This window comes from Nylanderia fulva, unplaced genomic scaffold, assembly GCF_048542155.1.
Source record: "Nylanderia fulva isolate GAGA-0341 unplaced genomic scaffold, ASM4854215v1 Scaffold23, whole genome shotgun sequence".
NCBI lineage: Eukaryota > Metazoa > Arthropoda > Insecta > Hymenoptera > Formicidae > Nylanderia > Nylanderia fulva.
Window position 1 is genome coordinate 531,769 of NW_028190293.1, and position 14,237 is coordinate 546,005.

General features: G+C 29.1%; 2 protein-coding genes and 1 long non-coding RNA gene across 7 annotated transcripts; 2 read left to right on the forward strand and 1 right to left on the reverse strand.

Annotated features, from left to right (window-relative positions):
• Positions 1–117: 117 nt before the first annotated feature.
• LOC114929813 (uncharacterized) lies at positions 118–3,347 on the forward strand. The gene is made up of 2 exons (XR_003819323.2): positions 118–482; positions 2,333–3,347. It is a non-coding gene; the product is annotated as an uncharacterized LOC114929813 (long non-coding RNA).
• A 1,211-nt stretch (positions 3,348–4,558) lies between these two features.
• Positions 4,559–12,720, forward strand: LOC114933444 (carbonic anhydrase 2). The gene is made up of 6 exons (XM_029306037.2): positions 4,559–4,822; positions 9,474–9,515; positions 9,583–9,744; positions 10,252–10,499; positions 10,664–10,900; positions 11,045–12,720. Exons 1-6 carry the CDS (start codon positions 4,780–4,782, stop codon positions 11,276–11,278), a joined length of 966 nt encoding a protein of 321 aa, XP_029161870.1. The 5' UTR covers positions 4,559–4,779; the 3' UTR covers positions 11,279–12,720.
• Positions 4,713–13,060, reverse strand: LOC114933451 (coiled-coil domain-containing protein 12). 5 transcript variants are annotated; one of them, XR_014924732.1, is made up of 5 exons: positions 12,533–13,060; positions 12,303–12,441; positions 11,857–12,048; positions 6,014–6,226; positions 4,713–4,963 (listed from the first exon to the last, which is right to left on the reverse strand). XR_014924732.1 is itself a non-coding variant. In XM_029306058.2 (4 exons), the coding sequence occupies exons 1-3, from the start codon at positions 12,658–12,660 to the stop codon at positions 11,872–11,874; spliced, it is 444 nt and encodes a 147-aa protein (XP_029161891.1). In that variant the 5' UTR covers positions 12,661–13,060; the 3' UTR covers positions 4,713–6,226; positions 11,857–11,871. The 5 variants fall into 5 exon arrangements, 3 of the variants coding, with proteins under 3 accessions (XP_029161891.1, XP_029161905.1, XP_029161882.1); XR_003820065.2 differs by adding an exon at positions 7,610–7,798 and having other exon boundaries at positions 4,713–6,226; XM_029306058.2 differs by having other exon boundaries at positions 4,713–6,226.
• Between the last annotated feature and the right edge of the window lie 1,177 nt (positions 13,061–14,237).

Here is a 14,237-nt window from a genome sequence, read left to right on the forward strand (position 1 = left end):
AGGCGGAATTTTTTCATGTCTCGGAAGTTTAATTACTGTGTACGTCACTGGCTGGGGCTTGTTAATTTTCAAGTACCTAGGGACTCTAGTTAATTCGTCTGCTAAGTGTACGGAGATGTCGCTATCTCCTATCTCGACGTTCAATGCCACAACTGTCAGTTTGACTTGACTTTCGTTTGATTTTGATAGTTGTATATGCGACACAGGGTCACAAGAGTCAGAAAATAATAATAAAGAACAAGGTAACTGTGTGTCATTGTTTCAGCACACATTTGTGAAGATACGTTGAATCGTTACGGAATGTCGGATTTTAAGAAGAGATAAAAATCCGCACGTTTCAGACAAATGGGAATCGTATATAATATGTTAGAATATTATACGAACTTATATAAACATAAGGAATCTCGCAAAAGGAAATTAGAATGCGGTCCTTCCATAATAATCGCACATTGCAAGATATCTCGGTACCAGTCCGCAATTCAGTAAGTTAACGAAAAACTTTTAATTGTTTAAAACATATTATTCTTTTTAAGAGACAATCTGTGGATATTATTCATATTTTATTTATAATTTTATATCATTGACAATTGATGGTCAAGTTTAAATATTAAATAAAATCAACATTATATACAACATATGATATACATTTAATATTAAATTTTGATATTTGAGCTTTTATTTATTAAAGTTTAAATTTGCTAATAGAATTCGATTTAATAATTAATAGCGAATAACAATATATAATGTTAATTATATATAAATATATAAATGATTAAATATTATGTATGTTTATGTGTATATGCAATAAAATTCCCTAGAAATAGAAACAAGAAAAAAATATAAAAATGAAAAATATAATTATTTCAAAAAACATTTTATCATCACATTAAAAAATTAAAAAGAAGAAAATATATTTAATTTTCTATTTGTAAAAGCTATTCTTCATTTCTAATATAAGCTTAATATGATTAAGAGAGAATTTAACATTTATAAATGTCATTCATATCTTGTTTTAGTTTAATGCCAAACTAATAATTTTCATGATGCATCCTTTTTATAAATTAACTTTGTATAATACACTTTCACTTTTACTTTGTGTAATATGCTTTCTCTGTAAATAATTTAATCTTCTCGTGTAAATAATAAATTTGATATGCTGAAATAAAAAAAATTGCTAGAATAAACAGATTGGATAAACACTGCCAATTTATTATTTTATATTTATTTTGTATATCAATGCATTATTGTGCTGTTGTTTTTATATTTAATATTTTTATTACAATTTTTTAATGAAATTTTTGGATCAATATAATATTGTTCTTGTTTATATTTATAAAATATACTGATAAATAAATATTGATCAATTGCAGACATCCTGTATATGTGAAAAAGTGATTTTTTTTCTTATCTATATTCATATTAATTTATACAATATTAAATTGATCAAACAAGAGCAAAAATCTATCTATTATTAGCTAAGTTTTATATTCTATTGTTTTTAGCTGAAGATATGGATATATACAAACAATTAATAAAATGGAGGAAAAACGCAATAAGAAGAAGAAATTGGAAAATGCTACAAAGAAACTTGTATTTAAAGTTATGTACAGCAATTGTTGAGTGTTTAGCTGGATGTATAGCTGTTGCTTTAGCTAATAATGGATTTTCTGTAGCTTTTACAATCCGTTTTTGTACATCACTTGACTGTGTTGCTTGCTTAGATATTTTTCAACTGATTCATTGCTCTGAAGCACAGGAAAACACAGAGAGAGAGAGAGACAAATAATACCAACTTTAAATACAATTTTTTTATAGCATTTTCCAATTTCTTCCTCTTGTTGCGTTTTTCCTCCATTTTAACTTCAACAAAACATCCTATGAATATCAAGAAGCCTACGTCTGTTAAAAAAGAAATTATTTGCTCCTGCTAGTTGTGAGTTTGGATTTCCATCTGGATAACATATATATATATATATATATATATATATATATATATATATATATACACATATATATGCAATCCCGATGGTGGTCTAAACTCACTTGTTTATTCTCTTTCTGTAATATTTTCTATCAATTTTTTTTTTTTTTTTTTTTTTTTTTTTTATCCCCTGTAGTATTTGTTGTATTAGTGCACTGAAAAAAATTTGTTAACTTGATTAAACTTTCAACTAAATTACTATTTTGTTAATTGAACATATATTAGTATTTAAGTCAAATATACATTTTGTTAGCTTTAATATGATATATTTACTTTAAATATTTTTATATGTGTAATTAACAAAATAATATTTAATTGAAAGGTTTAGTCAAGTTAACAAATTTTTTTCAGTGTACCACACCGAATAGAGAGAAGCCAAATGATAAAAAACAGAAATTATTTGCATTTGCTATTTATGAGATGAGACTTCCATCTGGATTGCATTAATGTTATAAATATTATCTTATTACATATGATGTTAACAAATTGTAATCAGCATTTATTATGTAAATTAATATAACGAAATATAAGCTGTGCAAAGGGCATTTAATTTATTTAATAATCATAATCTCATATGCATGATTTATATTCTATATAACATAATAAATGCTATAATTATTGCCTTTATCGCATTTCTGTGTTTGTATAACTAATAATAGATTACATATTGTATATAAATGTATCATGGCCAACGATACATCGACAATCAGATGGTCACAAATTGTAAGCTGTATATCGCACACATTAACTGCCCGATTGTTATCTCAATTTCTGCCGTTGTGCAATCGACGTACAATAGTCAAGCAGTAACATTACGCCTTCATCATTCGCTAATGTTGCATTGTTAAGCGTAACCAATTACGTTAATTTTCCAGAATTCTACAAGTGCAACAATATTTCGTTCCGACGTTAGCGCATTGAAGTTTCCAAATAAGCGTAATACTTTATATCGCACGTGCACCTGTTTTAATTTTTTATTACTCATACAGTGCTGTGGAGATGCTAAACTAAGCAAAAGGAAATTCAATTTAAATCTTGATTTTTGCCTTAATGACCGATTATTCTCGCATTATGTACTATTAGCTAAGAATGCAAAAATGTGTGTAATTTATCCTGTTATAAATATTCCGATAGAAAACCAGCAATCACTTATTCTGTCATTTTGCTAAAACATCGACTTCACTGAATAATAAAAATAATCTGTCTTTGTCTTTGTTTTTCACATATGTTACCTTAGAGATTTGTATTAGTATAGTTATATTCCCATTACAAGGAACACTTTAGGAAATTAATATGGATATTTCGACGAAGTTCTCATCTTTAATGCTATTAAGCAAATTGACCTTTATCTGATATTCCAATACTTTTTCTCAGAAAAAAAGAATATTTGATTACAAAAGTGAAATATTATTAATTGTGCAAATTTTATTTAAACAATCTTTTTTTAAGTATAAAATATAAAATTTAGTAGATATAACATTTTATAATGAATAGAAAGAACTATAAGATATAATTATGTTACATATTTCAAATGTTTAATTTATTTTTATGAATTTTTTTCTTTAATTGTATTTTTTTTGTTATTTATATCTCGTTATATTTACTACGAGATTTTTCTTAGAACGAGAAAAAATATTCAGAGATTAAAAGATTAAAAATTAGAGATATATATATTGTATACACATACAAATCGTGGAATGGATCTAATCAGTCTATCATTAGTTGCACATTTGATAAAAATATCTCTTTTATATAGATGATACAAACAGGATGTTATTAATCTCTTAATAGCCAATTTGCAAAATGAGATCACGAATTGTGTAACAAATCTGCCGCGGATTACAGTCATTGGAGAGAACCGCAGAGAACAATTTCGCGAGAGACGGATGTTGGGAATACCGAAAAGCGGTGGCGATAGAGACAAGAGAGTACCGTAAATTATTCACCACATATCGCCGGATATATTCAAGAAACTTCCGCCTGTACCGATCAAACAAACTGTCAAGTAACATATACATACAGGATAAAAGTGTGCACCTGCGAAACTTAAGTCTACAAAACGTCACATCCTAAAATGAGCCCGAAGAGCTTGTATAATCGATTGCTAAATTTTGAAACTCTAGCACCTGTCAATCTTATCTAATAATCTAATTAAAAACAGAAAAATCCGAATATTGAAAAATTTTCGAGAACGTATAATATAAATTATTATAATATATTGTGTAAACTATACATACATTATATATAAAACATCAATTATATGTGTTTTAAAATCATGTGTGGATATCGTATATAAAAATAGATTTCATATATAAAATTAAAATAATTATTCGTCTCACACATTCTTGGAAAAAATTCATATCCGTGATTTTACGTATGTATACACACACAAAATACAAAAGATATGTGAGATAAATCCAGATTGTATTTTCGAACAATCGATCTCTATAATATATGCCGATTCAAAAAGAGCGAGTTTTAATTCGCCTATTTTCCGTCGACTCCGGATCGTATCTTGAAATCATTAGTCGACATGCTGATTCCACGACATTGTCACGAAATCAACAAATTGTCCTTCCCACCCCGGCTGTCGACGCGACAGTGCGGAGAGTCAATCGCACGCACGCCGCAAAATAGAAGCGGCCGACTCTTATTTAACATGGTCGACCGAGCCGGCGGCACCTCAGTCCTCCACCGACCGTAACAAAGCATTCGCATTTTCCTTCGCTGATTCCTCGACGAATCGGCGAGTCCGCCGCAGGATTTCACGGTGTTAGACGCCGACAGGGTGAACGATCATGGTGTTTTCGGTCGCTACTCTCGGCCTTCTTCTCCTTCCAGGTACGTCTCTCCGCTTGAATATTTAACAGCCGGTTTCATATAGAATAATAGCTTTTTTACATTAAACAAATTTAACACCCCCTCGAGGTTGCTTCTTCAAACTCTGTTGTTAATATCGTATAAATATTTATTATATAAATCCTGTAAGAAGGATATTTATATAGTTATTTGGTGTCGAGAGTTTTGACTTTAAAAATAAATTATGACATATACATTTTTTTATTTTTTTTTTTTTAATGATCTCACCGAATAATCAGTATCTCAAAATTGTCGCTCTAAGCAGAGCTGTTAATTTATGTATAATGGCCGTATTCCAAAATTCATTGCCAGCGCTGAAAATCTAAAGTTCATGTTACGTATATATTATAGATATTTAGTGTGGACAGTGAATTTTGGAATACGGCCTATAGTAAACAAATATTTTTCTATTATTGTAGAATTATATTTATGCACTTGCATTCGAATAAATATTATGATGTAAGGATGAATTTGTATACAGCTGTGCAACAAGGACAAAGTATTGAAGTATCCGCACATTAATTTCGACAATGGCAATGAAAAAAATAACTAAATTATTTGAATCATGCTATTTTGAAACTCTGTCATTCTTAATCGTATTATTCCTTTTAAATAAAAAAAAAAAGATTCTTTTTATTTTAGAAATAATTATGACAATATTAGAATTTTTTAAAATGATTGTATAGAATAATCAGTATCTCAAAATCGACCTATATAGGAACTATTAATTTAGATAATATCGAGTACAATTTTTTAAATATTATAGAAGGATATATTTTAATGCACTTTATTAATTTGTTATTAGAGATAAATAAATTATGAATTTGTGCGCAGTTGTAGCAAGACAAAAATATGCAATAATTACGATGATGAAGAAAATAAGGAAATTATTCAACGCGCACAATAATGATGATGATACATGATTCTGCGAGATTTTTCATATAAATTTCGTGATCAAAAAAGTATTTCAATTATACCGTAACGTACAAATTATCATCGCCATTATGTTGTGAATGAATTTTAATTAGCGATTTCGAGAGCGATAGGGCAGTAATTAATTTACATATAAACAACACAACATTGATTAAATAAAGTATTCACTGTGTTCAATAAAATCGATGTACTAATACTAGATGATTAAATCAAAATTGCAACTACTCGTGTATGTATTACCAGGTATGCGTTAACAATAAGTATCTTCCGTAACCGTTGCATTGATGTTGCATTCAACCGCATTGATATGCATCAAAATCGTTGCGGATGACCACAGAATACTCTACGAAAGTCGCGATTGAGATGCTAGTGATGATTCTCGACTTGTCAATCCTCGGACCCCTAAATTTTACGACGATTCAATAGCAAAGCCCTTTGATTTAAGACATTTTTCTGTAATAATATTATAACTTTACTTTAAAACCTTATCTTAAATAATAAAATAAAAATATAACAATAATATATCTTATCTCAAAAATAGTATAAAAATGGAATATAATATAGATATAATGATAACGATAATTATGTGATAACGATAATCGTGTGAAAGTAATCGTATGATGAAATGTGATATATGCTGAATCCTTTTCACATGTTTGTATGTCGGACAAATTATTAAATTAAAGCACATTGAATAAATAAATTGTAATTTTTTTACTATGCTTTATCTAGCTTTAAGATCTTATATCTAACTATAATAATATATAATTATGTATATCCTTGAAAATAATATTAACGCTATTATTCGAAGCGGGATAGCACACACATAAAAAAAATTTTAAACGATTTTTGTGACCTGTGCATAGTAAAGATGATGTTGGTTGATTTCTTCGACTAATTTGACGTTTCATATTTTCTTTTAATAAATCGACTGATAAAAATGATAATATATCCCGATAAAAATCGCGATGTGTTCAAATTATCGCTTCATATCGCATCGGTTTTTTTTTTGTATATTGTCATATTCCTGGATATATGTGTGTATGTGTGTCTGCTATTTTTATCTTCTATCGTGTTAAATTACAATCAATCCAGAGTAAAAATAAGAAAGGCATCTAAAACTTGAGAGTACACATCTAGCGATTATTGACTTATGTCGTAAAGCGAGCACAAAACTTGGAATCATACGTGACTGTCGTGATAGACTGTTTGAATCGTAAAAATGTAAATTCCCGAGGATATATGAATGTTTTCTTAAGAGATAAAACTTGATGAACTGACAAGTGGAACGTGGAACAGAATTAATGAAAGAATTTGTTTTATCAATAATTTGAATCTTTCGCACGTTACGAAAGTTTGATTAAGTACGATTAATTATTTGACGTTACGTATGAAGTCATTTCCACATTTAATTAAAAAAAAAAATTCTGAATAAATTATTTACTATTAAATGATGCAGAATGCGCAGTATTTCAAACATAATCAGTAATTGATAATTTATATGGCATCCAACATCGATCTACGTCATTTTATTATAAGATTGATGAATCACATATATCGCGAATATTCATCTTCAAAATTAGATATGTAGAAATGTGTCTATTGTTAGAGCAGTTGTATGTTTGCCTTTTTTTACATGGACTAACTGACTAAATGAATGTGATATTTTCTTTTCTTGCATCAAATTTTTAAAATTATAACACACAGATAATATTTTCAAGATTGATATTTTTCAATTTGTCACAATATATAGCAATTGTTAGACGTCCGCGTCGAATAACGAATACTAAAACGGTATTAAAGGATATTAATAAACAATATAGTCAAAATTGTTACTTTATCATTAGATTTCGCGAGCCCTCAATGCTCCTTGCACGCATCTCACGTAATCATGCAACAATAAAAATTTTGCATAATGGAAGGACGCCGAGGATGGCTCGTCATCCTCAAGATAATCGCTTTAAATCAGCCAAGGATTTCCAGCCGAGATGTCACGTTGGCGGTCTCCTCATGCAGTCATTTCGACTAAAACGAAAGTAATATTCTCGAGTAAATCGTTACAGTACTTGTCGCATATGTCGAGCAGATGCGGAGAACTTTAAACAAGGCACTGCAAGGCGAGACCACTTGCTCGTCAAATATGTACCGATGGGAAAAAATCTCGCGTTAACAGATAACCAAGATGCATTCCGACGCATAATAAATGCACGGAAATGATCAATTGTCTTCCGCGATCAGCAAATACCAAATACATTTTCAGCTTCCGCGAAAATTTTATTTCTGCCAACGCATTTGATGACCCCAGTTCATTAAAAATTACAATACATTAATTATATTTCAGAATGCCAGCAAAAGATATATATCGATCTGTTCTTAATTTTTTTATATTGTATTATTTTCTTTAATGCGCCAATTTTAGGTAAAGTGATATAAAAAACGATCAAATTAATGTGAAGTCGCCAGAGATGAGTAAAACCATACAAATTTATTGAAATTTCGACGTAACTGGCCAGTACTATTTAATTAGAAACACTACGTTTCGACCCTTAGGTACGGGTACTTTTCAAGTGTAACTTTCAAGATGTTGATTCGACAGCAGTAAAATTACTACTTAGCAATCTTGAAAGTTACACTTGAAAAGGACCCATACCTAAGGGTCGAAACGTAGTGTTTCTAATTAAATTGTACTGGCCAGTTAGGTCGAAATTTCAATAAATTTGTATGGTTTTATATAAAAAAATTATATAAATTTCACAAATAATTGTTAATCGCCAGTGACAATTTTAAAAATAATAATGAGACACAAATTACTTCGACCAAAAACTGGCTAATTCCTTTATTAAAAGTAAATGAACACTACGTTTCGACCAACATTGTGGTCCATCAAGTGCAAACATACAAAAATATTTACTTTTGATAAAGGCATTAGCCAATTTTTGGTCGAAGTAATTTGTATCTCATTATTATATAAATTTATTATATAATTTATATAAATTATTATATATAAAACAAGATAATATATATTTTAAATATATATTAAATATACAGGGTGTAGCTAAATAAATACGTAAAATTTTAGGAGATGATTCTTTGTCGAAAATTAAGGAGGATTTCTTATATAAATATATACTCTTATATCATCCCTCCCTAAGGAGTTACGTTTTTCTAAAAAGGGAGGTAAAAATTAGGTTTTTATTTTTTTTAATATTAATAAATATCCTTTTTGCATTTTGTTAGTAAAAAATATCCACCAAATTTTTTAATTTGTTTAAAATTTGAGAAAAAATATAAAAACTTAATTTTTAGCTCCTTCTTTAAAAAAGTGTAAGGGCTGGATATAAGAGTATACGTTTATGCATATAAGAAATCTTAATTGTCGATAAAGAATAATCTCCTAAAATTTTTCGCATTTATTTAGATGTACCATGTATATTTATATATATTTAAATATTAAAATATACATAATGCATATATATTTTAAATATTTTATATATAATTATTATATATAAAACAAGATAAAATAGATTCTCGATATCGGAATATAAATTTGTATTTCTATCCAGCATATATCATCTCGCGTTATAAATGAAATCTCATTTTTATCGTGTTCATCATTATCATTATTTATTACTCTACGCGTTTCCTCATTAAATTTTTATAACATGAGCAATTATCCTATTATAAGAATGTTTTCTTTCAGGATTGTGTCTAGGCGAGGACTTCGGTTACGACGGAAATCAAGGTGAGATTAATTATAAATTCTCTGTGACACGTTATTCCGAAACGAGACTAATCTAATTCTCGCACAGGTCCAGAGCATTGGGGTGAGGAGTATAACGGATGCATCGGGAAACATCAATCGCCCATTAACATAGAGGAGCATAATGTGAAGAACGTGAGTCTACCACCGTTGAAATTGTATGACGTTGACAATCCGTCCCTTTCATTCGTGACGAACAACGGTCACACAGGTAAGAATTTCACGGTTCGTTTCTGACCGCACACTTAAAAACGTTTCCCGCTTGTTTACCTTATCTAAGTGTGTAGCCTAGGTTTCCTTTTACCTAGGAAAACTATCGCGTTCACAAGAATCAGAATAGAGAAAAACGTGTTTCTTCGCGGTATGATTGGGACCGAAACGAGAAAAGGCACTAACTCTGTACTATAATTATAATTATTGCCTGCCGTAAAAGCGATAAATCGCGTGAATGTTGAATAAAGGAGACTGGAATAAAAAATTTGCAAGTGATACATCGGACAGTTAAATCCCGACGGTTAAGTCCCGATAGTTAAATATGCCATAAAGAGTCCAATTAAGTTAACACGTAATCGGTTTTTACACGTGGAATGACATTTTAATACGCAGTTAAAGTCCACGTTATATAAAAAAAAAAAGATATAATCTAGAAACTGATATCTCAATAATTATTGTCATTGTACACTATAATTTAGCCTCTTCTTCCTCGTTTTTTTTTCAGTTATGCTGAAAATCAATGCATCTAAAACGCCCATGATAACCGGAGGACCTTTAGGGAATAATTTCTATGTCTTTGAGCAATTGCACTTCCATTGGGGAGAAAATGATTACGAGGGATCCGAAGATTTAATCAACAATCATTCGTTTCCGATGGAAATGCATGCCGTTTTTTACAAGGAAGATTACAAGTCGATGAATGAAGCTCTTAAACATCCCGATGGTTTGGGTATTCTGGCATATCTATACGAGGTAAGAGAAAAAAAAGAAAAATTGTGTTAAAATTTAAATAATTATATTATTTTATTTCACCTATTTTTCGCGTAATTAATTTTATCTTTTATATTATTGTAACTCTTTTTTTAATATGCAATTTTATGTTTTAAATTAATGTTTTATCTCAATAAAATTACCAGGTAAGTCCGAATTCAAACCCAATGTACGAACCTATCGTAGAAGTACTACCTGATATAGAAACGGTAGGAAATGAGAAAGTATTGCGAGAGCCCTTGCTGTTGGAAAGATTGTTTGTACCGGATATTACTACTATACAAGACTATTTCACGTATAACGGCTCATTGACAACTCCACCTTGTCTCGAGGTAGCTATATGGATTGACTTTAAGGATCATCAGCGCTTGTCGCATGAACAGGTATGTCAATCATATTTTGCATATAATTTCGAACGTTATAAAATTATTTATATAACGTTTATATAAAGAAGAATTTTTTGGCTTATTTAAGCTGTACACACAAATTTACTAATTCAAAGAATTATGTTACTCCTTCAATTTCAGTTAGCTGCTTTTCGCGATTTACGGACTCAAGAAGGCAATAAAATGACTCACAATTTCCGACCGGTGCAGCCTTTAGAAGATCGAATAGTTCTTCACAATATTCCAACAAGACAGAAGTATATTCCTCGCATTTATCATCGTTTCGATGAACACTCTGGACAGCGCAATGTCAAAGTGCCATTTTCCATCATCGCGCTAGGAGTCTTTTTTACGATCCTTTTGTTTGCCATATGAACACCTCGATGTGAAATATTCTAGTCAATGACGTCTTTCACTTGCTATCTTAACCTTTATTGGTAGAATGATGCAAAATTGACAATTATTATTGCACAAGAAAAGAAAGATCAGAAATGAATTTAATTTTGCAATATCGTTTGAGGGTTAAGATATTTAATAGAGCAAATGTTCAGAAAAGAATCTTTTCATATTTCTATCACAAATACTCTGAATATTTAATTTGAATAAATTGAATATCATCTCTTCACATTGACACACATACTACATGTATGTATGCGCATGTATACTTTAAGATAATAGTATTAATAACTGTATTTTATGTAGATAATTTTTTCTTTACACAGCTTGCGATATAACAATAAATGTTAAGTAAAATATTGTATTTAAATTGATAAAATTTGAACTTGTTTCATGCCAGCAAGTTCAAAGCATTTAATTTATGAAGATTTAATTCACAAAGAGAATTTGATCTGATTTGTGATTATAAGAAATAATGAGAAATCATGAGGTTATTATCTGATAAATCTTACATGCTATAGAAAAAAATGCATAATTTATTATAAAATATATATTACCGATAAACAGTACTTCTATTCTTTGTTAGTCTCATTTACATAAACTGCTAGATTTTGTTGGCCTTGTTTGAGACGCGCTCTCACTTCTTCTGCTATTGCTTTCTGTGTTCTCCTCTCTAATATTTCTAATTTTTTAGCTATATCTCTCTTTAAATCCCAATCAGGTTTTCTTGGTGCTAAATTACTGATGTCCTAAGTAAATAAAAAAATGTGTTTTTATACACATAAAGTCACAAACAACCCTAATAATATTATGAAGGATGGAGTTAGAAAATATGTATGTAGAATGTTCCAAATCACTTTTTATGGATTCTTTAAATAATTTGAACTCAATTTTTGCATAATAAAAACAATAGAGACTAAGCTTTGATATCAGTTTTGTGTAGATATAAGAGATGAGAAGAAATAAATATAAAATAAATTTATGATCCGTAACCATAACTTACTAGTTCCTCGATGACCACTTTGCTGCTCGCAGCATCCAACTGTTCACGAACCACGGCTTCTACATCTCCAGGTTTCGCATCCTCTATCATATTACTTTTCAAATTTTCATCTTGCGGCTTGTAACTTCGGAATTTCGGCCTGAAAATATGAAATTTGAAACAATGTTATAATAATTTAACAATCATTAAGCTTGAGGGATTAAAGTGATTCATTGAAACAAGAGATTTACTTTGGCAATATTTCGTCCGCGTTGTTCTTATTTTCCTTACTTTCTTCATTCTTCCTTTTGAGAGCCTGAAGCCGTTCTTTTCTCTTCAGAGCCTCCTCTTCCAGTGAACCAATTTTCTCTTCTGACATTTTTAAAGCTTTAATCAAACTCCGATCAACTTGTCAATGTAATACTCCTAGTATTACGCAGTATTTGATTGAAATGAATACAACTGTTAATTGCTCGATGCATAGAAAGAAAGATTAGAAAACATAAAACTTTATCGACACATTTTCAATCGAATAAACCACCGCTTAAATTAACCGGAGTTTTGTTAGATTTCTAACCTCGAAATTGCAATAGAATATATTGTGCATTTGTCAATTTCTCTCTTTATTACGAAGAGAGAGGATCTTCAATTCGCGTCGAAGATTAGATTAAAAAACATTATTACTAACTAGTGTTCACAAATATTCATATAAAATATGTAAACAAAATATATTCTTTGAAATGCATCGATACTTCGGCCAAGTTCGGCACTCAACTGAAAAGAGCCGAAGATTGCGCTCCGATATATATCGCACATCGATATATATCGCATATCGATATATATCGCTTATCGATATATATCTATTTTCAAATTTCAAATCTTTTCTTGTCTATATCAGCAACTAATTGTAAGGACTGAGATATAATAAAAGAATAAGAAATATATATATATATTATATTTCTATATAGAATATATATATAGAATTAAACATAAATTAAATATAAATAGAATATATATATATATATATATATATATATATATATATATATATATATAGAATTAAACGTAAGAAATTATAAGGAATTGTCCGTGTCAGACTAACAATAGGTGTTAAAGATTGAAATTAAAGATTGGGATTGAACTAATCAAAACAAAATGTGAAAATTTCTTTGTTTCAATAGATCATATTTCAATTTTTATCTTCATGATCTGATATAGGCTAAATCTTTACAATTGCTATTTCTTATTCCTGTCATTGTGTTTAAACTCATCTAATGTTTATGTATTGTATATTTTACATATTTATGACAAGCACAATGCCGCGCTGTATCGTGTAGCGCAACATTGTACTTTCGCCATTTTTACATATACATATATACATGTACTCCGTTTTCGCTTTATATCTATTGAAGCAACATTTTAATCGCACCATTTGACATTTAGGAACATTGTAGAATAACAATATAAAAATGTCATTAAAATGTCATAGAGTTTTTTCTCTACTTTGTTTCTAATTTTAATTCATTATCAGAGATTAAGTTTTAATTCATTGTCAGAGATATCAGAAAAATGTAACTCAATAAATCACGAGACTCGCGAGAACGTTTTATCATAAAATACATATTATAAAACAATTATTTTCAGTGATGTACGTATGTATTTAATTTATATTATATATATATATATATTTAATTTTGACACAATCAATTAAAAATAACTAATAAAGAACTTTCGCAAAAAGTTTAGATATTTAATACACGTTGTTCAAAGAAATGTCTTAAAAATGTTTTACACGCTTTAAATATTTATAAAACATTTTAATATTCTGGAATATTATCGACTTTTTTTTATTAATCATATATTAATTTACTTATCAAAAAGAGCAAGTACGATCAAAGTAATTGATTTATAACTTTGTTATAAGTATACAAATGAACACAGCGACGACTAAAATAA